The sequence below is a fragment of the Podarcis filfolensis genome, assembly GCF_964270895.1.
Source record: "Podarcis filfolensis genome assembly, chromosome: 1".
NCBI classification, from domain to species: domain Eukaryota; kingdom Metazoa; phylum Chordata; class Lepidosauria; order Squamata; family Lacertidae; genus Podarcis; species Podarcis filfolensis.
Window position 1 is genome coordinate 39,111,044 of NC_139604.1, and position 27,528 is coordinate 39,138,571.

The 27,528-nt window shown below is 40.3% G+C and overlaps 1 protein-coding gene across 1 annotated transcript in view; it reads left to right on the plus strand.

The window, feature by feature from the left end:
* The first annotated feature begins 1,038 nt into the window (after window positions 1-1,038).
* Window positions 1,039-27,528, plus strand: part of LOC310747408 (von Willebrand factor D and EGF domain-containing protein-like) — a 211,575-nt gene continuing 185,085 nt past the window's right edge. Inside the window, exon 1 of the mRNA XM_083581771.1 lies at window positions 1,039-1,262. Within this exon, the coding sequence (XP_083437897.1) occupies window positions 1,163-1,262 (100 nt within the window). The 5' untranslated portion in view covers window positions 1,039-1,162. The remainder of the gene's footprint in view (window positions 1,263-27,528) is intronic.

The window sequence follows — 27,528 nt, forward strand, 5'->3', positions numbered from 1 at the left end:
CCCTTGTTCTTGCAAATGTTTACTCACTCCTTGGTCCCTGGTGGGGAGGGAGGTCACTATTTGGTGGTTTGCCTCCAGTGCCAAAATAACTTGGGCTGGCTGTGTGTGCCTTAGATTTGTATAACAGCATTATAATTTCAGCAGTTTTCAGTTCCTTTCCTAATGATCCTTTTTTTTACAGTTGCCACACATTCGGTCAACATCTTCATTGATTGCACTACAACCCCAACGGTTCATTCCTGGTCAGTCACTGCCAATGCAGACCTGATGAGAATATTGTATACGTGAAACACACACACACACACACACACACACACACACACACAGAAAGAGACAGAAAGAGAGAGAGAGAGAGAGAGAGAGAGAGAGAGAGCTGTCACTTGTATTTAAGCAACACATCCTTCTAATTATTCTAAAATGATCTTAGTGAATCATTTTAATAATATTTTCCTAATGCATCAAGATCAGCATTCTGTTTCCATTACAAGACAGCAACTCCAATGTAATATTTCCTTGTAATAATTCGTCAGCCAGTTTGTGAAGAGACAGTCATAGAAGAATGGAAAATGTTCATTTACCTAGTGTGGCCCTATGGCTTTCTTTTGAAATTATTATAGTTGTAGCAAATCACAAAAGAAGTTACATTGCCCTGAGTAGTGACACTAACACTACAAATAAATGGGGGTCATTCCTGAATGAACCTACTTTAAATACTGCGAAATATACAGTTTGGGTCCTTTAAAACACACACACACACTATTTTGGCCTGATTAGGAGCACTTGGCTGACAACCCTACTTTTATTGAATTTGCCAGTGGATTTGTTGAAAATGTCAGCATCGGGGAACATGGCAACAACTGCTCCATTTGTGTATGTGTGTGTTTGCTGAAGGGTGTGTAAATTGTAGCAGCTGGACTGCTTGCAGCTGGACTGGGGATTGCATTCTTTGCTGATCAGGGTGTGTGCTTATAACTGGAGAAGGGGGATTCCTATTGGAAAAGTGGAAACTGGCAAAACAGTCAGTCCTACCTAGAACAGAAAGTTAAAGAAAAATGAGCACAAGCACAAAGGAGAGCTGATGCGTCTTCCTGCAATGCTCCAAGACTTCTAAAAAAGTTAATTCTTAACTGCAGACGTATGGCTACAATACCCTTGGGACAACATGCAGCAGCAGCCCTTCTGCCTCCACCTGCAATTCTTAGCTGCTTCAGCTCTTGCTTGGAGTTCCTTCTTGAGCTTTGGTCCTGGGGCAGCTGAACTAGGTAAGGATCCTGAGCTTTTAACACTTGGTCCTTTCTGGGGTGTGGGGAAGGCTGGTGGTAGGCTCAAAGAGGAATGAACTGGGAAGGATAAAGGGTTTGCCTATTGTGTGGGATTTACACCCAAACTCAGAAATTATGCAAAACAACAACAGCACATTTCTGATCCCAAGTAAGTTGGAAGTAGAGTTAAATGTAATACTGTAGATTCTGAGGGATGTATGTCATCCGCTCACCACTGTAACTTCATTCTGATGCTTTTTACATAAGCATCAGTCCTGCTCGTTTCAGTGGAATTTTCTTCCAAGAGTTGTTAGACTTGAAGTATTAGTATATCTTGTTATTTCTCTTTGAAAGCATATAAATGAAACAAAACAGAAATCTTTGAGATACACTTGTTAGAGGTGGGGTGGGGAGTTAAATACAGGAAAGTACTTAAATTGAGCAAATAAAAACCCCTTTAAAACAGGTCCTGTAAGAAGAAATGTTTTGGTTCTTTTTTAAAAAATGTAGTTGTCTTAATGGCTCACTTAGCAATATAAAATTTCAAGACAGGAAAGTAAATTTTGTGGTGGTGGTGGTAGCATTCGTAAATGAAATACCTAATTATCCAATAACTGGATGCAGATTTTAAATGCCCAGAAAAGATGCTGCTGTTTAGAAGTATTGATATAATGGGCAGACAACAAAACAGAGTAGAATGCATAAGCTAACCATGATACTTTGAGAGCATCTGTTTAACAGGTTGCATACTGCAAGGACAGCTAGAAGGTGAAAAAAACACTTCCAATCATAGATAGGGCATGGCATTTAAAAAGGTCACATTGCTGGAGGTCACATGTATGTGCTTGCAGGCAATTCATATGTGCATCATTAGCTGGATGGATCATTGTGCACGCATAATTCTCCACCGTTATTCAGCTGCCAGTGCTGTGCATGTATTAACCTGATAGTTAAAGGCCCTTAGCACAGAGCAGGTGTTCAGGGATGGGAGTAGAGAGGACTCTGTGCAGTCTTCCATCTCTGCAAAGCAGCTGATCAGTGAAATTGAAGCATAAAAGGCTATGTGCGCCCACAGTTGGAATGGGGTACGCTAAGCAAATCTCCTTATTGCCGAATATATACTGCAGTATTTCAGAAAATAAGTTGCAAGCGCTGGACCTTCTGTTGATTTCAAAAGTGATCAATGGGCAGCATTCATTTGGCATATACTGTATAGAGAAAGAGCTATCTAAAGCATCCTTCATTTGAATTTCAAAGGGTCACCCAGGAAGGTTTCCAGGGCGAAAAACAAGGCAAACCACCTTATCTTCTTGATCTTCAAACAGTGTCTCTAATTTCTAAACCCCTTTGAAGGGTTGCCAGAGTATAAGTGGCTACTTATCTGATAGAAAAGACTTTGCACCAAGGGGAAATGACTTTTTAATTCCTGGAGGCAACTGATTTCCGTTTCAGGGGTTATAGCCAATGAAAGTAATATTTATAGACACTGGGACAGATGCAAATGATGGGAGAGGTGAGCATTATGAAAGAGTTATGAAACTGGTGATTGCCTTCCTTTTTTCATTTCTTGCTGAGTATTCCACTCAAATGAAATTGCTTGGAAGGAGTTTGCATTGTGACAGATTGCGCTGTGACATTACGATGATATTAACAAAACCATATGCTGTTTGCTTTTATATTCTGGCGATAACAAATCTGCTAATTCCACTGTGGATAGGGGAAAAGCAACCAAGTAGCTGTCTACAGATGCCTCATTAAGGAGAAGAGAAAAATCTTAAGGAGTAGGAAATAACATTTTCTTTGTGATTTTCTCCATCAACATTTACAAGGCGAGGACTGAGTAATGATTAATGAAACTCTCATTATTTTCGCACTTTCATGTTTCCTTGTGCAAGAAGAAACATGAAAAGGTTACCAGCAGTAACTGTTTATTGTAGTTATTACTTGAATTAAGCACTATGCACAACACAATAATAAAAGCTACTAGTGATTCTTAGGTGTAGGTTACAGATGTGACTCTAGGCAGAACCAAAGTACACTGAACCAAGCATGCAGGTCACTGCGCATGCACACATGCACACACACCATAAATGCCTTTGGGTCACTTCTGACTGCTGAGCGACAAGTAAGCAATTAACAGGAGAATGTGGAATCAGTGTCTGTCTTCCCCTCATTCTGAATTTCCCTTCCTTTCCTACCAGTTCTAAGGGCAAAACTACATGCTATGTTAATCACATGGTTTGCCACTAAGTGCAAAATTTCCTCACTCAATAGCCATTTTGGAGGCCCTAGTCAGGATAATGACCCTGGCAAGGAGCAGGGGAAAGATTTAGTCCATTACCCCTCTCACACCTGCTATTTGCAAGGGAGCAAAGCTCCTTGGCTTTAGCCTCCTTCCAAATAGCAAATCCAGTCTAAATCACAACAGGGACAAAGGATGAAAAAAAAAACCATTTCCCATGTCAGAATCCCAATACTAATCTTGCCCCCCTCCCCAATGCTGGCTACAAGTGAAAGAAAAATATGATTAACATAACATGCAATTTGGGGATAGGTTGCCTTGTAATTAAGCATAATATTAGTGTTGGTGAATGCTGCCAACAGATTTCTCCTAAATTCAAAGTGAGTTTGGAAATTCCTCCTCAGACAAGAGTAGAGAAATTTCTGCGGTATTGTGTGTGGCATGATTGGGGTGGGCAGTAGTATTCCAGTCCCCTGCAATAAACAGATTAACGACAGATAAATGACCCAAAGATAATGTTTTGACCATTTAATTCAATGGCAGGAGTATATTTGTGTAAAGACAAAAGCCACTATCCCCGCTTTCAGTGTCTCTCCCTTCTTGGTGTGCTCAAACTTATCCTTCTTCCATTCTTCAGCTCATGTGAGGGAGATAAAGGATGCAGAGCCCTCAAATATTCTACAGTACATACAGTGAAGCTACTTTACTCAAACCTCTGCCATTGTTTACAACTGCCATGTTCCTCTCAGTCTCATCCCCCTTCTCCCTGCCAATGCCACGGCAGTTGTTCAACCTGCCTTCATTTTTGCTGCCCTGTCCCAACCTGACTTCATGTAAATCCAGGATTGTGATGTGACACTACAAATTTTCCAATAGGTGTTGCTTGATGACATTCTTACATTTTTATTATAAAGAGGCTAATATACAAATGGAAAGCTGATAGCTCCATTACCATATGACTACACTGCTATTCAGGATACTCTCATTTAAAAGATCTTCAGGCTATATGTTGTGCAAATAACTTGAAGCTAAATACCAGAAACACACTCATTTCCTTCTTCAAATTTTAAAAACTAAATTGTACAATTAAATCAGTATTTTCTTGTTTTCTGATCTTTTAATAGTTTCTGTTTTGGCTGAATGTTGTAAAACTTTATATATATATTGGATTTAAGTGTGGCTTCTTCTTTTAATAGGAATTCAGTGGCATTCTTTCTTTTTCTCATTTTTTTTAAAAGAAAGATAGGAAACCATATGTTATTGTTAACCTTAAGAACAACATATCTTTATATTCTTTCCAAAACTGTATTTTCATATCTTTGTGAGATAATTGGAACCAGGAAGATGTCCTGAAAGACAGATGCACCTTTTGGATTCCTCAATGGAAGTTGTAATTTTAAGAAGCAGTACGGGTTTAAAATGTATTGTTGCATTGTTTGTTGAACCTTGCCAACTGATTCAGGCTGCATACCACTACTGATAATGGAGCAGCTTTCATAATAGGATTATATGCCCTTGGCGGGTTTCTGAAATATAGGCCTGCAGCAAGGTTTCTCTTAGTTGAAGAGGAGAGGGGAATCAGAGGATGTCGGACTCTACTCACAGCAGGGCTGAGGAACCTCAGGCCAGAGGCTGAACGTTGCTCTGCAGACTTCCCTGTCTGGCCAGTGTTAATCTCCCCAAGCCACACCTCTCACCATGCCCTTCATAAGTGCATTTGCCTGGCTGGAAGGTGTTCTTGAACACAACGTATTTACCTGCCTGGGTGGTGATAATGGTGTTTTTTGTGAATGCATAAAACATCTGAATTTTCCATGGCTGAATTGTATGAAGAGTCACATGCGTTGCTGTACCCACCACTATTATCTGACCCCGAGAGGGTTGCCCAGCAGGGAATGTGGCCTCCGGCTCAAAAAGGTTCCCCACTCAAGCATGGGCAACCCTTATAGGCAGTGGTGGTGAGAGCTGGTCTTTTGCAAACACAACTCCAAAGCTTTATTGCATGCACAGAGCTGCTACTTTGGTTTCTGCCCACAATGCTCCTTGATAGAATTGTCAATGGGCCACCAGCAGCCTCTTGTCTACTCAATATTGATGAATTTGTTACATGATTAAAAAGCATATAATTCTAAGCAATGGACAAATGCACGTTCTATTCTGAAAGGAGTTACACATACTGAGCTCTCATGTATGATTTAGTTGGAATTCCTGCATCACAGGGGATTGGACCAGATGACCCTTGGGGTAGCTTCCAACTTTATAGTTCTATGATTCCATGTGATTTTGTTTAAGGTAAACCTATTTCTGATGCATAGCTCTTTGACTAGTCCAACTTCCATTACTTTGATTGCTCTGTGACATCTTCTGAGAATCATGGGGGGAATAGTCCTAAAATGGCAGAAACAGAATGGATTGCCTAATACAATATCAACAGAATTGTAGAAAAGTATGACTTTTCTTGCTGTTTTTATGTTTATTCATTGATTGGCAGGTAAGTATATTCTACTCCCTTGTTAGGTACAGAGGGCAGCTTCTCTGGATTGGACAGCAAATTATCTGTAGGCTTCACTGATATGATGCATCTTACATGCTGGCAGGTGCATTTATATCATGATAGCCTCTTGACAGCTTCATTTGTTGGCAATCCCAATGCATGATCCCTTAGGTAATGTTAACATCTCATCAGTTCAGTGACTCTCAAAATCCTACTGTTCTTCTCATGATGTAGCAAACACTCACAACTTTGTTAGGACATTTTTAAAAGCCCTACAAAATTTGGAATACATAGTGTCACTGCTTATAGATCAAAGTTCAAAGCTTATTCTGAAATGGTGGCATCTTCCCAGTTTTGTGTGCTGTACCATATTTGCAGTGATCTGTCAAAACACTATTTTAATTGGCTGTTTCCCAAAGACAATGGGTGAAAGGAAGAGGGGACAGAAAGAGTACAGTTGGTACTTGCCTGAATGGTAGATTTAGGGGGATTTCGCTGGGCTATCAGGTTGAGCTTGGGGTTCAGCCTTGATGACAAGGCGGTAGGAAAAAACTCTTCAGTGACGTGAGATAAAAAAGGGATGAGAGAAAAAGCGACCATTTCAGATTTAAACTTAGTTTTGATCATTCAACAAGGGCACAGACTATTGAGAAAATTGGATGACATAGGTAAAAAAGTTGGATCATTTGTTATGGAATGACCCAGTACTAAGGAGGAAGAACGTGCTTTAAGCCTCCAACTTGTAGTATGTTGTGAATGGAGTTGGGGTACCCAAGTGGCAGCCCAACAGACAGACATCAAAGGGGCATTGGCAGAGAGCTGCTGAAGTAGCTGCCGGATTAATAGAATGACCTGTAATAGAAAGTGATGGGGAAGCTTCAAACCTCCATATACCATCACAATCTAAGCTATAAGCCACCTAGATAAGGTGGAGGAGCTAAGCTTTTTGCCCAACGAAGTGGGATGAAAGGAAACAAATAAGAAGTCAGTTAATCTACACTCTTTAGTCCTGGCTAAGTACATCTCAAGTGCACACTTCACATCTAATGTGTGCCAGGCCTTTTTCAATGAGAAGAGTTGGGACAAGACGTGAAGAGAATTGACTCTTGCTGAACATGGAATCTCAACAAAACTTTGGGTAGAAAGGAGAGGTCAGTTCTCAAAACCACCATGTTCTTATGGAAAATACAGATATGCTTTGCTACAGATAGAGCCCCCAACTCTGGCACTCTATGAGCAGATGTAACAGCAATTAGAAAGAGAATTTTAAAGGATGAGTGTCTAAGTGACATTTTGCCCAAGGGTTCAAAGAGAGGCTTCTGCAGAGCTGAGAAAATAGTTCCTAGGAAGGAAAATGGTGGGTTACCAAGTGGACACTCTAGGACTGCACCATGAGGAAAGCACTTCAGCACCTGATAGTGAAAGAATAGATGATAGAGCTGCTGCCTGGTGGTTCAATGTTTTGGGTCAAAGTCCTTTGCTGGGGCTTTTCTGTAGAAAGGCAAGTATGTCAGGAACTGTCAGCTTGCACACTGACATAGTTCTGCCTGAGGACCACTTCAGAAGTTTTCCAGCTTGCCTGGTATAGACATTGTGTGGAAGGAATGCAGAATGGTTGTAATTACTGGTTGAGAGAGGTGCAGTCTCTTCAGACAACTCCATTCAAAATCCTCGCAGTCAGACAAAGCCAACATGGATTTGAATGAATGAGAGGGCCTTGGGAGAGCATGTCCTGGCAAAGCGGCAGTTGCTGGGTGTGTGTGATGTTGCCAGGATAAAAGCTTCCACATCCATGCCCGGCCAGAAGGAGCAATCAGCACCACCTGGGCCTTCTGTTCCCAAATCTAATGCAGCACTTCCTAGAGAATAGATGTGGGTGGAAATGTGTAATGGAGACCAGGAAGTCAAGGGGACATGAGGGCACCCCAAAAATTCTGCCTGAGGGATTATGCCTATCTATATCCCACATATATATTTGTGTGTGTGTGTATTCTGAGAGCGCAAGATCAGACTGGGATATGTGAATAATGTGTCTTCACACATCAGCTGCTTATATAAACAAACCTCTCATATACTGATTTAAATAGTTTTATTGTGGGCTGGGAGGGGATTCTCTGCAAGCTTAAATTATGCCTATCCATATCCCATCACAATATCCATTGTCAAATAGCATATCTTGCGCTTGTTTACTTATTACTCTCATTTGCATGAGCATGTGGGCACTTCAGTTCATTAACACTTCAAACAATAGTACAGTATTAATCTTCTTTGTTTCAAAGCACCTCTACTCTCCCTGCCTGAGGGCTGAACTTGCACAGAGAATGTTCAACATGTCAGTTTCCCAGAGGGGAGGGTGGGACAAAGAAGAAACTCCTCCAAACTTTTGAATATATATGAGAAAGAATATGGCTGTAGAGTGGTGGCGGTGGTGTTTTTAACAAACCCTAAATGTTATTTTTTTTTGAAAAAACACCAACACATTTTGTGCCCCAGGGAGGTCAGTGGAGACTTCTTGTTTATTTCGGTGGCATCTGGTGATTGTTCTCAGCTCAAAGTTAAGCCTAGAATTGTGGGGAGACTTCCATTGCCACCCTCAGGCCTTGACTTTGACTTCCATATCTGCAACTGTCTGTTTGTGTTCAGAGGGGGGAGGGCAATCAGGAGGACATAACACATAGACATGAATGACACTTCTTTTAACAGTTCTCCAAATGGCTTTTTGAACTTGAGAGCTTTTAAGGAGTACGGGTTGTGTGCCCCCACTCCCCAGTGTTTTCTGTGATGGAACTAGGGCAGAAGGTCAAAAATTGTATCCTTGAAACAGATTTTGAATCCTTAAAACCCAGTTCCAGGCATTCTGCCAGTAGAATGCCAGCTCATGCAGCCAAGCCTTTAGGTACTTTCAAAGTAGCTAATCTTAGAGAGAAAGGGGACATTTCTCTTCCCTAACTATAATTCAGCCCCAAAGCCAAACCTATTGATATTCTGGATCACATTAGTCATGACAAATCATCACTATAAAAACATTGTTTCATTGCCCCTGAGGTACTGAGAGATAATTTAACTATGTATTTTCATGACTTAATTCATAATATTTGTAATAGGGTTGAGAAAGGATGAGCCTCTGTTTCTCCTTTCTTTTTCTGGATGTCTCCTTGCGTCCATAATGGAGCTAGTCGCTCTAGCTGAGGGCTGTGTGAAGACTGTGATGTTAAGCACAAGAGAAGTAACGCATGCTTGGGCCACCTTACTGATTTCAGTGAAAGGGGCAGCTGTACATTCACAAATTAATGCTGACGAAGGGCTGTCCCTGATACTGAAATGAATGTCAAAGCACATGCATGTATCAGATCCCCATTGCCACAAAGAAAGAGCTGTAGTTCAGTAGTAGAACATATGCAATGCCTACAAAAGTTGCCGGGTTCAGTACACCACACCTTCCAAGTCAGACTGAGAGACACCACTCTCTGAAAACCTGCTGAACCACAGCCAGTCAATGTAGACCATCTAAGCTGAAAGAACCATTGGTCTGATTTCCTATGTTGCCGAGTCTCTGGATCAGCATGAATGGGTACAGCCTGCACAACTTATATATTGTTATTATTATATATTTCATTTATCAGTTGCTTTTTACAGTAAAAAATATATGTGACTTGACAACACAACCAGAGAAAAAATTAAAACTCTGACAATACAAAATCCATAAAATGTTCAGATGACAACACATTATTAAGGGCTAAGTCCTACCTGCTTTATCACACTACAATAATCTTACTTTGTTATTATTACCTTAAAATCCCACCATTTGCCCAAGGTGCTGAAGGCAGCAGATGCGATTCTCCCCATTTGATCCTCCCAACAACCCTGTGAGAGTTAGGGTAGGCTGAGAGACTATGACTGGCCCAAGATCGCCCAGTGAGATTTGTGGCTGAGCTGCTCTCCTAGTACTTATGTGCATGTACACGAAAGCTTATACCCAGAACAAACTTAGTGGGTCTCTAAGGTGCTACTGGACTATTTTTTTATTTCGACTGTGTCAGACCAACATGGCTACCTACCTGAACCTAACCACTACAGTACACCACAATGGCTCTACCAAGACATACCAAGCCAAATGCCATTTCAGAGCATTGTGTGATAGCCAGTCAAGCTCAGTGGATTTCCTGCTTTGGCCACTTGCCTGGAACTACACAAAGAGGTGGGTTGTTAGTCACTGGACAAGGCACAACTTCCCTTCCCCAATGCTTGGCAGTGATAGACCCGGTGGATCACAAGCTCTGCAGGTGTAGTACATATATTTGCAGAGGAAGAGCTTGTCCTGTGTTCTTCAAGTGTATCAATATGCATGTTTAGTTACTTTTTTTCACATCGTCTAATTCATTTTTTACCAACTTGTATAAAAATGTTGTTTTTAATAAACCCAGCAGGAAGAAATCAGGAATACACTTGGGGTAAATATAATATATCATTCCATAATTTATACTGTATTCAAGTGCTCAGTGTTTTCTCAGGAAACATTTAAGCCTTCCCTAGTTGCCCCAGCTAAAAAATGAAAATTCACAGATTGAAATTTATTCAACAGCAGATGTTCTAATAATTATTGTTGAATCAAAAAGTGCTAAATAGTTCCCCATTTCCTTGGGCAAAAATCTCAAATCATTATACCAATTTAACAGCATGATGTAATGAGTCTGAGATGCAACACCCCAAAGCACCTAATTTCAATGCTTTTCCATTCATCTCCTATAATACTGTTTTCAGTAATAAATAATTCTTTCCTGTCCATAGAATTTGATTCTGAAAGGCGCAGGGCCACCTGCCTTGCTTATGGTGGAGAAACTGAAATCTGTAGTTGGAATTAAATACAATACAATAATGTCACCGGGAAATGAAACCTATTCACACCACATATTGTGATGTGGGAAAGGGATGTGGCCAATTTGGTGGCAGTCTGCATCAATAGCAGTAGAGTCATAGGGCGTAACCTTGGATTTTAAATCATGTTGAGAATTTAAAATGAAAACCAGAAAGGCAATAATGGCACCAAAACCACGAGTTGGATAGGAAGCTGCCTTATACCAACCTCTAGCTCAGTATTGTCTACACTGACTGACAAGGATTCTCCAGGGGTCCAGACAGCGATCTCTCCATCCCCTACCTGGAGATGACAAGGGATCTTCTCCCTGCAAATCAGATACTCCACCACTGAGCTGTAGTCTGTCTCCAAACATCCTCCTCTAAAGAGAAGGTCTCTTTCTGTCCATGGATAGGACTCTGATCCTGTGGAGGCTCTCACCCCACTAACTGGATGCTCCTGCAGGTGGAAGATAGAGAAGTGATCTCCTTTCCTGTATAATCCTATGTACAAACCTCCCCTCCCGCCACCCGGCATCATGAAGGGCTGTTTGATCCCTCAGCATCAGTTTTTTTGGGGTATGGGGGATGCTCAATCTGCTGGATTCCTCTGTCATCTAGGACTTAATCTACTGCTGAGAATTCCTCTTCCACCAATGGTAATGGGTACCATTGGAATGGTTGGGTGAAAGACAGGGAGGCCAACAGTAGGGGAGCTGGAGCTAATGATTGGCAAAGACACCTAATACTAGTTTTGTCCCTATCCTCCTTGCTGAGTTTTACAATGGCAACACTGAAACTAAGAAGGAGGAAGCCAACAGCTGGTGTCACTCCCTGAGCTGGTTTGTAAGTAAGAAGGCAGGAGTTGGTTGGGCAATTCCTTGTTCGACCTAATGGTCTAACCTCCACTAACCGCTTGTCCATTCATAGCAGCAGACTGAAAATAGGTAAAGTTCTCTATTAATTCTCTTCTTGTTCTCTCATCTCACTCACTTCAATTTTCCTCAGAATGCTCCATTATCTAGACCAAGTGTCCTAAATTACCTATACTCCTATAAATCTGGCAACTTGTGCTAGTTTCTGGGCCAGCTATACTAGACTGACAACAACTTGTCTTCTGGTGGGAATGGAATCAGGAGTTGCTAATGAAATAAGTCTCCCTAACACCAGACTAAATTCTTCGGTCATCCCTTGTACTTTATTCCTCAAACATGAAAAATAGGTTCAGGTGTATGCGCTGAACAAGTGTGGTAACCATTGCTTGATGGTACAGTCATAGTCTGTATCTTTTTAAGTTGTAATTTCTTTTGATGGTGAACACAGAGACAGACCTATTTTTATTCTTTCTCCATTATTAAAATATATTTGAAGTGTTTGGTTGAAGTCTCCTTTTTGACTTGACTGAATTATCAAATTACCCTATTACTATCTGATTTATTTTAATAAAATGGATATGTGAAATAAATTTGCCATGTATTATAGGAAGCAAAGGCCCTGGCTTAAGGTCTATTACATAAAAATTCAATTTAATTCAAAAACTTCCCTGAATTATTAAAACATCCACTTTCTGTCCAATGACAACTAAGATATTTGGCTTTTAAAAAATGTTGTGGAGCTACCTTTAATCACCACAATATCCCCATTAGCAGACAAATACCTACTTCTGCCAGTTTTCTAGACCCATTTGATGTTGAGACATGTGGCATCCATTTCACCAATTGAGGAAAACAATAAATTTCTGGTAGAAGGTTAAAAATGTAAATCAGACTTCTGCAAACTGACTTACTCCCCAATGTCAGTGATTCAGTATCCTCATCATTACCCTAAAATATATTAATCTTAAACAATATATGTAGCTCCACTGAATCCAATGATATAGTATCTCTGTAGTATGTTACCCTATGGAAGCTGACTGTCTTCTTAGGCATTAAGAGCACTCATCTGCAAATAAGTCCCACTAATAAGATTTCTGCATAATAACACATAGTATTACACTGTAATTCTGCTAAAACAACAAATAAACCACATTGTTACTTTCAGCCAAAAACTTTTACCTCACCCTGAATATTTAGAATGCTGGTCAAAGGGGAAGCAAATCTCTATTTTTCTTCTGTTTTCAAGAATTACCATTTATTTGGGAGAAACTCTAAAAGCGTAAAGAGTAATAATTTGAATGATTGCAAATGAACATATTTTTTAGCCAGCTGTTCATGCTGTGCAGTCATTTTCACTGCACAGACTAATATTGCCAGTCTTGTGTAATTTAGACCCTCTGTCTCTCTCCCACACACACACACACACACACACCAGAGACAAATCTATAATATGGCTCATATATCAAGATTAATAAAAATGACAAGAATAAGTTATTTGTCAACTAATATCAATTCCTTGGCTTTTTGTTATAGCGTCTGTTGAACAAAATATATTGCACTTGAACTCTGCATTCATTCGTGACAATGAAAGCTACCACAGAGTTGTTTTAATTATGTGTTGTTGTTTTTAAAGGAAGCCTAACATTTATTTATTTATTTGAGGAAACCATACCCTCAATTGCAAGCTTTTTGTATAATTTATATAACTCTGAAGTGATCCATCATTTGTTCATTGGACTACATTTCTCTTAAGAAACATAATACATAAATAAATAACACTACCACTCTGATACTGCAAAACAGGGCGAGCGAGGGGGGAAAGTTATATCCAAGACTGACACAAGCCTGTCTGGTTAAGATCACTGAAGGTGGGAGGGGAAGCTATGGCTCAATGGTAGAGCATCTACTTTGCATGCAGAAGATCCCAGGTTCAGTCCCCAGGTAGGGCTGCACAGCCATTGCTAGACAATGTACTCAGCATTGGTTGCAAGGAAAAAATAGGTATAAAAGGAGAATTCCTGCCTAGATCCAAGTTTGGGGCAATTACTCTTTGGTGAGGCAACCCCAGCAGAGATTTAAAATAACAAAATAGGCAGCCAGATGAACCAACAGTCTGATTTAGACCACAGGAAGCTACTTTATATTATATTCCCATGCTGAAAGATTATGTACACACATTTTGATTTTGTTTTTGTTTAGTAAGGCCTTTGGCATGAATGTTAGTTCTCTCTCTCTCCTCTCTCTCTCTCTCTTACTGATCATTTGTGATTTTAAATTTTGTGTGCGTGGTCCACTTGAGTGGTTCAGCTCTAAAGTAGGAAAAAATGGAATACTTTAAAAATAGAATGGTTATGCATTTGTAGTTACATAGCATGCTGATAAGTTTCCAATTTTGGCCATAGAATTTAAGGAAAGCTGTACATGGAGTGAGTCAGCTTTCTTTTGGATTTGGTAGCAATCAAGTCTGAAGAATATCCTCGATGCTTGAACAGAGGAGACCAAACCCTAGTTCTGGGGATCTTACCTGGATTCCCAAAACCCCACTGATTCTGGCTGTGGTGGCAAAATAGTTATAAGGATGATATAGGTAGAGCACTGTGCTCAGGCAGAGCCTTGCCTACTAATGTGGATGCTATTTGCATTTCCCAAATCATCAAAATGATCATTTTATGCATGGAGGGGGGCCCACAACCTACCTCCCCAGATAAGTCAGCTGATAAGGTAGGACTCTGTATCTGTGCTTTAGGATTGCATTGTTAGTCCTGCTTAGAGTAGACCCATTGACAGCAATGGAACTTCAGTCAGTCTTGACTAATCTGAGTCCTATGGATTACAACAGATCTACTCTACGCACAAGTGTGTCTGGATGCAACTCTGAAAAAATTATTTGCAAATAATAAATATCTACAGTACACTTGGGAATACAACAGAATAAAACAGAGCACTGTGAGTCCACATTCACAATGACCTCTACAGAACTGCAGAGAAGCAACTATAAATCCAGTTTAATTTATTCACAGAAAGGGTCTACAAATCAGACATTTTAAAGTTACTAGGATATTTATTGTCAGATGGCTAGGGAACATGAACAAATATGCTAAGAACAGTCCACTTACTCATGTTAATATGGCAAAATAGGTAATAATGGTTAGCAAGATGCAGTATATAATACAAGTACATAGGGTGCATTCGGTGGTAACTAAACTTAGGAGAGAGAAAATGAAGTTCTGTATCTTGATTTGGCCTGAGCAGCCAAGACAGCCAAATCCCAACCAGTGAACTTCCATGTATAGAAAGCTCTTCCTGCGTGGGGAAACCTTCACCGTTTGTGCCAAGTGGTGTTTTGGGATGGTCACCAAAATCCCTCATTTAATCCTACTCCTTATCCCTCACTGATCTACCAAGCCAAATGCAGTTTCACATCATTGTTGTTTAGAAGAGGGAATTTCAGCAGGTGCAGCTTGTCACGCAAGCTGAAATTTTCTGTTCTGGAACTCTGTTGTCTTTTTTTCATCATGCCACCCAACTAGCTAGCAAGGCAGGGCATTTCCTTCTTACTGTAGCATGGGAAGAATTGGGAAAGCAATCTTAGGTAAATTTCTCTGCCTTTCTTCATAGAAAGACAGAGAAATTTACCTCAAGATTAAAGTAATACATTCTTAAACTAGCTCAGCTGGGCATCTTCCCTTTCCCCTTTCATTCATCTTCCAGGACGAAATTATTTATGCACTTTCTCTTTTCTTTACAGGAGTAATGATTAAATTAAAATGAGCAAGACAAGACACAATAGCCTCGCCTTGTTTGACAGGAGCTAATAAGGACAGGAAGCAAATTAAATGCACAGTAAGATTATTAGGAAAGGTTTAAAATGGCAGGTCCAGTTAAGGAAGTTGCCCCCACAGCTATTACAGCTTTATTAATGCATTAAATGCAACAAATAAATATAGTCACAAGTGGCTTCTTTTGAAGCAACTGTGACTTAGGTGAAAAGGGCACTCTGACCTTCGGAGCTTCTTGGACTGAGGTAGTGCAAATGTTAGACGTATTTCCCATTGCCTCTTCTCCATTTATGAGCGCCCCTTGCTTTAAACACATTAGAACTGTAATCAAGCATAATATTTGCTCCCAGAGCCTTCAAGCAATCAAATGTAAAATAATGCTGGGTGATTACAGAAAGCAATTTCCACGCCTTGTATAGAGCTTGAGTTTCCCAGGGTGGCGATTAGCATGGGGGATGTGTATAATGGGCCAATGTATACCACTAAAAGAAATATTTCTTCAAGCAGCAGTCTTGGCAGATTAATTCTGGGAAGAAGAGGAAGAAGGAAAAACCCACACACCGAGAAACAGTGTTAAGAATGTCTAGATGCTTGATATTTCTGATGATCTCACTTTCTTGCTAGCCATTTGATTCTTAGTGAAATCTTCCAGAGATAGGCAGCCAGATGTACACAGGCCTGTTTCCCAGCTGATAAAAGTTAGCAGAACTATGATTGAATTGTTACACAAGCTTGCCCTTCTTGCACAGCATTCCAGAGATTTCATTTCTCCACCACCTCCCTGAAGAGTAAAAAGTGATGTCATAGCTGAAGATCAGAAACAGATCACAAAAGGGATGTTCCTGATGCTTAACTGTCTCCAGAAAAAAAGGCATACACACATATACATACCTAGATCCTTTATTATCTTTTAGCAGCCATTTCGATAATGCAGTTGGTGTAAGGGCCCATTGAATTGCTCATTATATCTTAAAGTGTGATTTACACACAATTTTGCAACCACATGCAAGGTTATAATCACAAAATGACAACGATAACCCAGGACATTGTAAATAACTTTTACACTACATCAAATTGCTTCATCTTTCTGACGCGTGCATGGATTTCGGCCAGGTGAGACTGATTTCTTTTCTACTCTAGGGCAGCTTTGCTTCATACATGACCAGCTGCAAAAGTGGTCCTTTCAAAGGGGTGGACTGGACATGTATACCTCTCTAAAATGCACCTCAGAGAACACATAAGCTTCCATGCCAACTCCTGAACAAATGAAGTCTCTTCCTTCAGAACACAGAGCAAATGTAGAGGGCCCATTACAAAATCAGGAATCATTGTGGAGGTCCCAACTTGCATACCTTTTGATGTGTAGGGAGGAGGGTATGCACACTGGGCCGTCATGTGACAGCTGCTAGCACTAACTGAGCTAAGGCTTGCTAAATTGCCCTTGTGCACCCCTATTAGAAAGTAATAGGGGAAAACTCCCAAAAAGAGACAGGGAAAGGCTGCAAACTATTGGCATTTAGAATTCTTCCAGGAATCACAAATGCTCAGGGAAAGAGAACCATTTGGTATGCAAACTTCATTTCGTGCTGGTTTGCATTAGAATATGCTAGATTTAACATTTTCCAAAAATAGTGTTAAAAAAATAATAATAAAACCTACCATTCTTAGGATGAACTGGTTCGTTTTGCTTGAACTAAACAACAACAACAACAAAAACCCTAATAAACAAAGTCAGAAATTCTCAATGCTTTCTATGCTAATGCCATAATATATTTATTTATTCACTGTCATCTTACAAAGTGCTTACTCTTCTCATTTTTATCAGCTGAGTAGCGCTTTGGGAATTAATGTAAGGTTATCTCCAAGAGATACAGTGAATTCAGGTATTGAGAGTCAAATTCTTAGTAGACAGTAACTTAAATCGAGCGCATATAAACCAACCACAGAGAAAATAATAGCACGAGCAAATCCAAATTCATGAATATCTGTATGCTGTGCCCTATTCACAGATGCCAGAAATATGTGTCTGAACAACACAAAAGCATAGAGAGCAAAGAATGGCTTTTCCTTGGAGAAACACCTTTATCTGACTCCTTTAGGAGATATTAGTTTCTTTTTTTGAATTTCAAGGCATGTGAATTTTAAAAATATAATGATGAATATTTCAGATTTGAAATGATTTAGTGATTAATTGTCGGTAGTAGGTGATATTCTATGTTAGTCTTACATAGAGTAGACCCAAAGAAAGCAATCGACTTGACAGGATAGGATTGGACCCAATACTTTTCTTATATGAATCATACTGTGTTTTGAGAGGGACAGAAAATGCTTTTTTTTTTTAGCTACAATGCAAAGTGTTTAAATGTAGTAAAAATAAATTAAAATTTAGCTTTAAAGGAATTGATTTAATCATGCATAACAGCAATGAGGCAATAAGGAGGGTAAATTGAAAACTGTTGTTGTTAATTGAATTTATATACTTCCCTATACCCGGAGGTCTCAGGGCGGTTGACAGAAAAAAATCAGTATATAAAACCACAAAATATATAATCAAAATAAAACAACAGCCCAATAAGCCCTCCATGCTTTGTGTTACCTAGTAACTTCTCATTAATTATGTTAATAGAAAAGTCACATATTACCAATGCTGTTGAAAGCTAGTAGCATTTCTTATACAGGCAGGGAAAATAAGGAAGAAGTATCCAAGTGCACAAGAACATTGTTGTTGGCAGTAATTGTCACTGTTAGTACTACTATTGTATGACTACTATTGTATTGTATGACCAGTTCAGCCAGGCAGGTTACTTCCAGAGAAGACAGTGTGATTCAGTTCAAAGAAACAGATTCTTTATTTATCATCTCTTCTTCACACAGTGCTGACCTCTGTGAGAGCACAGAGCCCAAAAGCAGGATGTCCCAATTTAATCAAGGCAGTTGGGGGATATGAGTCCTATACACTCACTGCACAGGACACTATTATTGAGCCCACTGCATTTTGAATGACGTTTTTCCTCAGAGGCACTCCCAGTATCAAACTATATTACAAACCATTTGCAATATGTATTTGTAATATGATTACAAACTATATTAATGAAATTTACAAAGAAAACTCGAAGATCTTGCTCACTGCATGTAGAGACAATTTCTTTTCTGAGACACAAAACAGACCGGCAGAATAATCCTGTGGAGGGGTGGGAGGGGGAGCAGGGAGAAACCACCAAATACAAAGCTCTGTTAGGCTAAAGTGGAATGTCCTGTTTTTTCCATTTGTCTTTTCTGACCCATTTTTACAATATATCCTATTGCTCTCAATGGGATGAAACATAATTGCAGCAGTTCCAGAGCTGACACATTTCCCTTCCATTCTGAGGATGCGTTAGGAAAGCAGGTATAATTTTGTATCCAAATTCTTCAATCTTTCCAAATAATGCCCCTTTCTTGCTGGTATCAGAGCAACCAGAGCAGTCAGTGAAGGTTTCTGTGATAACAATCAGAAGGTTTATAATGGCAGACCACCTACTCAACACAAACACCTTCTGCTCGGTAGGCACAGATTGCAGAAGGGTGAATCTGCAGTACCCTATGGCTTGTTCCCAGATGCTGTGATCAGACTAGACAGAGAGAGGGCTCACTGCTTAAAAATTTACCTCAGCGGAAAATATAGTGGAAATAAACAGACCAGCAAGGCCAAACACATAGGGTTGCATTCAGCTAAGCCCTCTGCAGAGCAGACCAATTAAAATGGTAAAGTTAGTTATTGTCATGGTCTGACTGGGTGCAGAGGAACCAGTGGGAGGAACCAGGTGGGGAACCACCAAGGGAAGAAGGCTCAGAGCTCAGGAAGTGGTGGTGGGGTGACGCTGAGTGGTCAGAGGGAGAAGAGGGAAAAGACTGGGAAGAGGAGGTGTCGGAAGCTGAAGGCGTAATGGCTTAGTGAGCTGAGACAGTCTGTGGCTGGGATAAATCCATCCAGAATCATAGGCAGAAGCTGAAGCAGGAGGGTGGGAGGAGAGAGGCAGAGATGAGTGAGGCTGGTGAAGAGTGCCTTCCACTGTGACAAGCTCCCCTCCCTGCTGGTCTCCCAGAATCCGAAGAGGCATGAAGTGGGAAGAGCAAAGACAGACATGCAGGTGCTGTTACTGATTGCTTGGGGGAAAACCTTGAAGGAGGAGGAGAAGATGACATAGACAGCTGTGGTGACCTTTTGTCTAGGGGCAAGACGTACCAGGGATAAGTTCCTGTGCTCATTATGCCTGACACTCCACCAAGTCTGTGCAGATCATGTTCCCACGAATAAAGAGTTAACTCCAATGTGCACGGTGTGCATTACTACCAGCTTGCTCCTGTCAATTATATCTACTAAATTCAATGGGTTTACTTTGACTAGCATTTAATGCCACCCATAGGAATAATCTACTACAGGTCAGTGAGAAACCAAGTAACTAGCAAAGCCCTGTCCCACCAACTGCTACTGCTATTTCCTGGCTTATGTGCAGATACTGGGAACTGAATATGTGCAAAGCTTATTCTCTGCTAGTGAATGACAGTTCTTCCCAATGCACAGGGATGTAGCTGCCAATGCCGATTCTCAGGATTAAGCTGCATGGACACTTGATTTTACTTTGGACCCCCCCCCCCCAATGTTCTAAAGGACAGAAATTAAATTAATTCATATTAATGTAACAGAAGTAAACCAGCAAATTATTAGCTAGACTTAATAATCCGTTGATAACACAAATACACATAAGCATTTGGACTAAATCTGGGGAAATACAGCTTGTCTGTAAGCAGCTCAGTCTCTCCGCATTTACACCACGTAATTTGTAGCATAATGTGGTCCCCTATCTGTGTGAAGAAGTGTATTTAGTTTTATTCATCTCTGGGAGTTAGGATTCCTCTGAGGAAACTCTTATCCCAGCTTACAGAAATTCAGCCATTTGAATGTCATTAATATTAATGAGTCAACTGATGAATCAATATGCACTGTAATGAAATTATCCTGAAACCGTATGTTGCTGTTGTTGTTTGTTTTTAAAAAACGCTTACAGTGGTAATAGTAAACAAGGGAAGCAAAATTACTTTAATGTCAAGGGCCTGGTTACCATGTGGGGCTGTGGGGTATACTTAGACATGAATCTCCCCGCTCCCCTCTTTTCTATATTTTCAAAATAGCTTTCTTAGTACATGGGGAAAGTTTATTACAGATTCAGAAAGGCTACTGGGATAAAGACCGTTTAGACAAACTGCATGTTTGTTCTTTACATAGTGTTGAACAGTGTGAGAAATTATGGGAAATCATGGCTATTGTGGCCTGAGGCAAGGGTGGGACATTTTTGGCTTGCCGGGCCTTTGTTAGACTCCAGTTCCCATCAGCCCCAAGCAGCATGATGAATGTTCATGGATAGTGAGAGTTATAGTCCCAAAAATATATGGAGGGCCAAAGGTTACTTAACCCTGGTCTACAGCAAGGTGTCATGACCTGCAGCACTTTGTCGCATTGTTATACCCTAATAATCATCTTGGGTTTAGTTTTAGACTCCAGCATTGTACTTTAAACAAGACTTAGCAGATGTTTTCAAGATGAATTCCTAGGGGAAATGTCATCCAAAGCAACCCATTTGAAACAAAGCGTATGTGAGAGTGATCAGCAAGATAATTGTCCCTTTTTTGAGAGAGATAAAAAATGATGAAGAAAAAAACTGAATGATGGAAAAAGAGGTTTGTTAACTGCATTGACTATATTCCTGATATGGTTCACATCCTGGCAGTCCAAGGTTCAGTACTGCACCCCCGTCAAGAAGAAATGTACTGTGGTCTATGATACACAGTCAAGTTAAGAGGCAGTGAGCACTGTGTCAGATACCTTTATTGATGGAAGTTATTTTTTTAGGACTGCAGAGACCAAGGCATGACAAACACAAATTGTTACAGAATCATTTTGCCCATTGAAAGAGAATCTAACCAAAACTAACGCTCCACTGAAGTTGCAGAAGGCATAGATATATTTGAGACAGACTCTGGGAAAGCAGAGTCCTTGGCAGGAGTCCTCATAACACCATTTGCACTGCCTGTTAACTTTTGCTAACAGATGTTAGGATTTCTGGAGGAGGGGCTGAGTTTTGTTCATATCAAAAGTCAGAAGCAAGTCACTTATCACTCCCCGAAAGAGGGGGGGGGAAACCAGTTTGGGAAACCCAATTGACTGTCTCAGTGATGACCAGAGACTCTTGTCAGTGTTCTTCTCACTTTCCATTTGTATGAAATCAATATAATTTCCAGAGCACTGTACATAAAAATATACGTATTATGGTCTGTATCCAGTGCTCATTTTGAGCTAGACTTTCCTGTGCTCAGGACACGACACCCAATTTCCATGAATCCCCCCATTGCAACCCCTGTACATCATGAAAAGCTGCTCTTGAGTGCTGAGGGGGGTCCTCACATTTACATATGTTGGTTTAGTTGATTTCTTGATACACTTTCCAAAAATGTGTGTTTCCAGTTCTTCTTCTTCTTCTTAGAAAAAAGGTGCTGGTACTCACCATGAAGTTGTTATAGTAAGTGCCGCACTTTTAACATTTGAAAATGTTAATGTTGAAATGTTGAGTACCCCCAGAAAAAAAGCACTGTGTGGTTCATATGTGTTGAAAGAAGCAGTGTGCAAAACCTACAGGAAAAAGGTTTCCCCCCAGTCATTTGGCTATCTATAGCTTGCACTTCATCTCAGTGAATCCTAGGGCAGGGTATTTTATTGATATGAATTCATTTATTTCACTCGGTGGCAGCAGAATTCTATGGAGCAGCCACACTTACTCTCAAAATCCAGACAGTTTGGAGTTTGCTTATCATGCATGCATGATTTGTTCATAGTGACACTGTCCTATGTTTTACAGGGGCTGCAGGCTGCATATTATTGCTCATTTCCAACTGCCTTTGACTGAGTCAAATGCTGGTCCATCTAAGCTCTGCCAATTATTGTAAGCTTTCCAAGGCAGAGGGCTTTCCTATTACCAGCTACACAATCCTTTTGGCCAGGGATTGGAACTGTGACCTTCTGTGTGCATGCGTGCTTCACTCAGAGTTGCACTAAATAATATGTTTTGTCGTTTAAACTTTAAAGTATTAGCTGCAGCCAATACTGAAGCTCCGCTGGTGCAAGAGACTTCCATGCAAACTACAGAGCATGCTCACTCCAGTCCACCACACACCCTTGCAATAAAGTCCAGAGGGTGGGAGCCAGTGTGGTGTAGCGGTTAAGAACAGTGGACTCGTAATCTGGTGAACTGGGTTCACTTCCCTGCTCCTCCACATGCAGCTGCTGGGTGACCTTGGGCCAGTCACACTTCTCTGAAGTCTCTCAGCCCCACTCACCTCACAGAGTGTTTGTTGTGGGGGAGGAAGGGAAAGGAGAATGTTAGCCGCTTTGAGACTAACTCTTCTTCTTCTTCTTTATTTGACAGCATGTCGTTGTTCGGTCCCTGCTCCTGCCAACCTAGCAGTTCAAAAGCACATCAAAGTGCAAGCAGATAAATAGGTACCACTCCGATGGGAAGGTGTTTCCGTGCGCTGCTCTGGTTCACCAGAAGCGGCTTAGTCATGCTGGCCACATGACCCGGAAAACTGTCCGCAGAAGCAGACAAACACAGGCTCCCTCGGCCTTTAAAGCGAGATGAGTATCAAACCCAGAGTGGTCTGTGACTGGACTTAACAGTCAGGAGTCCCTTTACATTTACCTTTACCTTTTTAGGGGAGGAGAGAAGATGGAAATTCTGTTGGGCCTGTGGGGCTTTGCACACAGAGCACTGGATAATGATACAGTGGTACCTCGGGTTAATAACTTAATTCGTTCTGGAGGTCCATTCTTAGACTGAAACTGTTCTTAACCTGAAGCACCACTTTAGTTAATGGGGCCTCCTGCTGCTGCTGTGCCGCTGGAGCACGATTTCTGTTCTTATCCTGAAGCAAAGTTCTTAACCCGAAGTAATATATCTGGGTTAGCAGCGTCTGTAACCTGAAGCGTATGTAACCCGAGGTACGACTGTACTGTTTTGAACAATATAGGAGGAATTCAGCATCACACTCTTCCCATCATCCCATTGTCACAAACATTTTTGATTGCCAGACAGAACAATCCCTGCTTGCTCACCCATTCATTGTTCTGGAGGTTCTCCAACCCCTCCAAAGCAGATTTGGGAGAGGCACAGGGTGTGCAGAGGGTGAGGACAGGGCCAAAAGGCCATTGTGTTAGTGGGAGCCCTCGTGCTAGCATGCTGGGTTAGATGAATCCTAGCATATGGAATGTTTATTGATGAGATGTTTATTGCTGAATGAACAAGTGGTGTATTCAGTGATGATTTTTACTGAATCTCCCAACGGCTTTGGAACATCGTTTCAGTTTACTGGAATGACAGATTTCAAACTAAATTCCATTTGGTTAAAGATAATATTTGTGTTTCTTTCTAACATTGCAAGGGGATTGTAAATCCTCACTGCATCAGGGTTGCAAATTCCTCAGGAGTAACACATTAATCATGTGATTATCCTTCATTTCTTCACACCATGTTGCAGTGGAACTGATGATATAAACCAAAACACAGAACAAGTTCAGAAATGCGGAATTGAGAAAAGGGTGTGTGAGGACAATAGCTTTTTATAGATCCAGAGACGGCAACTTTTGAGAACAAGCCCTGTTACCCAATTATCATAGGGTATTTTCAGTGCCTGTTCTCAAAGAAGCAAAGTGAATCTTAAGAACATAATGATTCTTAAAAAAAATCTCTTCTTAAGTAATCCCTGTTGATTTCACAAGAAGCTTTAGCATCACAGACAAAGTAACTTCAGCCACAATCCTCTAATTATCTCCAGATACCATTTATACAGCTCAGTTTGACACCTAGGCTGAAGTAAAGGTTAATGAAATTCTTATTTGCACATGTTGAAAGGCAAAACATGAAATGCATTCCTCACATAAGGCTGGATATGCCCTCTGTTTTGAAGAATTTTAGTTCAGGCGAGGTAAACTTAGTGCTATTTTAAAGAAACTCTTCTTTTGCTTCTTCTTCTTCACCCAGAATGAAGAGATTTCTATTCTAGGCATGTATGGTGTCAACTGAATACTATGTATTCCAAGAGGTGTTCCTAATATTTCAACCATGGGTATCACTAATCACACAGAATGAGAAATTGTGTTGGAATGAACTGATGTGATGCTTACAACAGATGTCTGTGCAGTAATATATGTATATGAAAGATATGTATGAGTAGCAGGTACACCGACTCATAAAATATTTTGTGCATGGCTATTGTTCGTGCTTGCTTAGAAAACTGTATCATTCGGTGCTTAAACTGAGAACATGTAAGAACATAAGATGAACTCTGCTAGATCAGTATGAGGCCTATATAGTCCAGTATCTTGTTTCTAACCATCACCAGCAGATACCTACAAGCATAACAGTACCAGCACGACCATTTGTTTATCCCCAGCACCTGGTATTCAGAGCAGTGTAACTATCACTGAAGATAGATGTACAATTTTGTTCAGACCTCATTGGGCTGAACTCTTGCACTCTTTTATTTTCTCCCTGAAGATTATTTTGCACTTCTGCAAGTGTTAGGGGTACCCTGAGCCTGCTGATATCTCTGTCGTGCTTTTTCAGCAACCCCATTTCGGCTTTAATACTGTTGGCACATAACAGTAGAGTTCACTGTCAGAGGGAACAATAACCCTCTAATCTGAATTTGTCTAATCTGAAAAGATATCCAAGTTTGTGACCAGCACTATATTCAACGGGAGTGAATTGCCTCACTCTGGGAAACAATGGAGACTCTAGAATACGTTATTGATTTATGTTTTTACATTTATAGCCCACCTGTCTTCTATCATGGAATGCAAGGCAGATTACATGCTATTCTCAGGCATTCACCCATCTGGGCATTAACTAGAAAGAAATCTGTTTAGTTTCAGTGAGGTGGCAGCCTCATGTGCCTTCAGGGTTGATAGAAAAGAAGAAACTTGTAAGAAAAGCTCCATTTTTATATTCTAAAACATCAGTGGTTCCCAAACTCCCTCACCACTTGAAAATTGCTGAGGATCTTGGCTGACCACATAATGAGTTTTTTTGCCTGTTGTAACAATTGTAACACTGTGCTAGATGATATAATTTTCAGTTGTATTTTTATTATTTCCTTTATTTTTTCCAAATTGTATAATTTGTATTAATTCCATAGAATGTGAGCTATAATACAATAAAACACAATGTAAGAAATAAAAGAAGCAATACAAATGCAGTTAAACGTGGATATGAATATGTAACACAATGGATGTGCCATTTCCTGTCTTCAACCACAAATACAGACATGCTGTAGACCACCCCAATGAAGCTTGTGAACCACTGGTGGTCTGCAGACCAGAGTCTGGTTAACTCCTGCTCTACATATAAAGCTCTACATAGATATTCTAAACTGAACAAATTTTGTATCATCCACGGCACAACTTCAAAACACCAGGTTTGCAGAGACAACCACTGACTAATGAACAAAGGCTGAAATGCAAATTTATTGCCTGTTGTTTTCTTTGTGTACTCATTTTCCTTACAGCTTTTTACATGTAAATTGCTTGTTTAGAGTTTGTTTTTAAAGAACACAAATTGCAAATGGAAAGCCTGTAATAAACTCCAGGTATCAACTATGATTAAAACCTGGCCTTGTTTCTCAAAAACAAGAACATGTTGTTTAGCCTGCAGGTATGAAGATGAAAATTTGCCTTTATTAAGCCAGTTTTCAAAATTCATGTTTTGAAAGTTCACAGTATGTTTCAAAGAACAGTAGTAGATTGGGCCTATTGTATATTACAGTGAAACAATTATAATGTATGATGAAATTAGCCAATAGTTGGCCTAGTGGGGAGTCTGGTTTAATTCCACTATTTGGCAATTTCTTCAAGTGTTTGTTGTGTGATTATTCCATTATTCATTCAGTTGTCAGAATGAAAGAGGGTTAGATAGGTATTGATAGTCCTTCCATGAAGTTACGAGCATTGATGGCTATGTTCTGCCTTCACTGAGGGATACAGCATGTCTTTGTGTACGAATAGCTGAGAATCAGAAGTGGGCAGCGTGGTGTTGCATTCAGATCCTGCTTTCTGGTTTCTAATAGGCTTTCTGGTTGTCCACTGTTAAGAGGACACTAATCTATGTAGATTGGCCTTTGGCCTGAACTAACAGGGCTCTCTACTTTTGTGCCAGTGTGGTGTAGCAGTTAAGAACAGTGGACTCGTAATCTGGTGAACTGGGTTCACTTCCCTGCTCCTCCACATGCAGCTGCTGGGTGACCTTGGGCTAGTCACACTTCTCTGAAGTCTCTCAGCCTCACAGAGTGTTGGTTGTGGAGGAGGAAGGGAAAGGAGATTGTTAGCCACTTTGAGACTCCTTAGGGTAGTGATAAAGCAGGATATCAAATCCAAACTCCTCCTCCTCTTCTCTTATAGCTAAATCTTGTGAGGGAACATTTGATCCATACTTGTTTTAATATTGTATATTTTAAAATTTTGTTTGTCCATGTGTTAATAATATCAACACACTCATAAAATGTGGCATTTATATTACTCAACTGAAGAACAGTTTGTCTTACATTCATTTTCTGTACCTTCTGTAACAAATTCTACTTTTAACATACACCAAATGGGGCAAAATATAGCATTTCCTTCTATCTGCAACATTGACGTCTTTTTCCGTGCACTGTACACCTGGCTTTTGATACCCTTCTCTGGGCATTTAATAGGGTGTTTTCATTATTATGGGAACAACTGAATGAAAGAGCATGACAGACAGTTGGAAGTGTAACAAGGACTTTAGCTGAAACCAGCTGTATTGGAATGCCTTTGATGATCACTAACTGGCTTCCATCTGAAGTCTTAAGTAGGTTGTTGGAAGTCTGATATCTTTCTGCTACTTCTAGCAAATCATCAGAAGGTTATTATACAGTAATTGGAAACAATACGATACATGCCGACTTAGGAATAAGT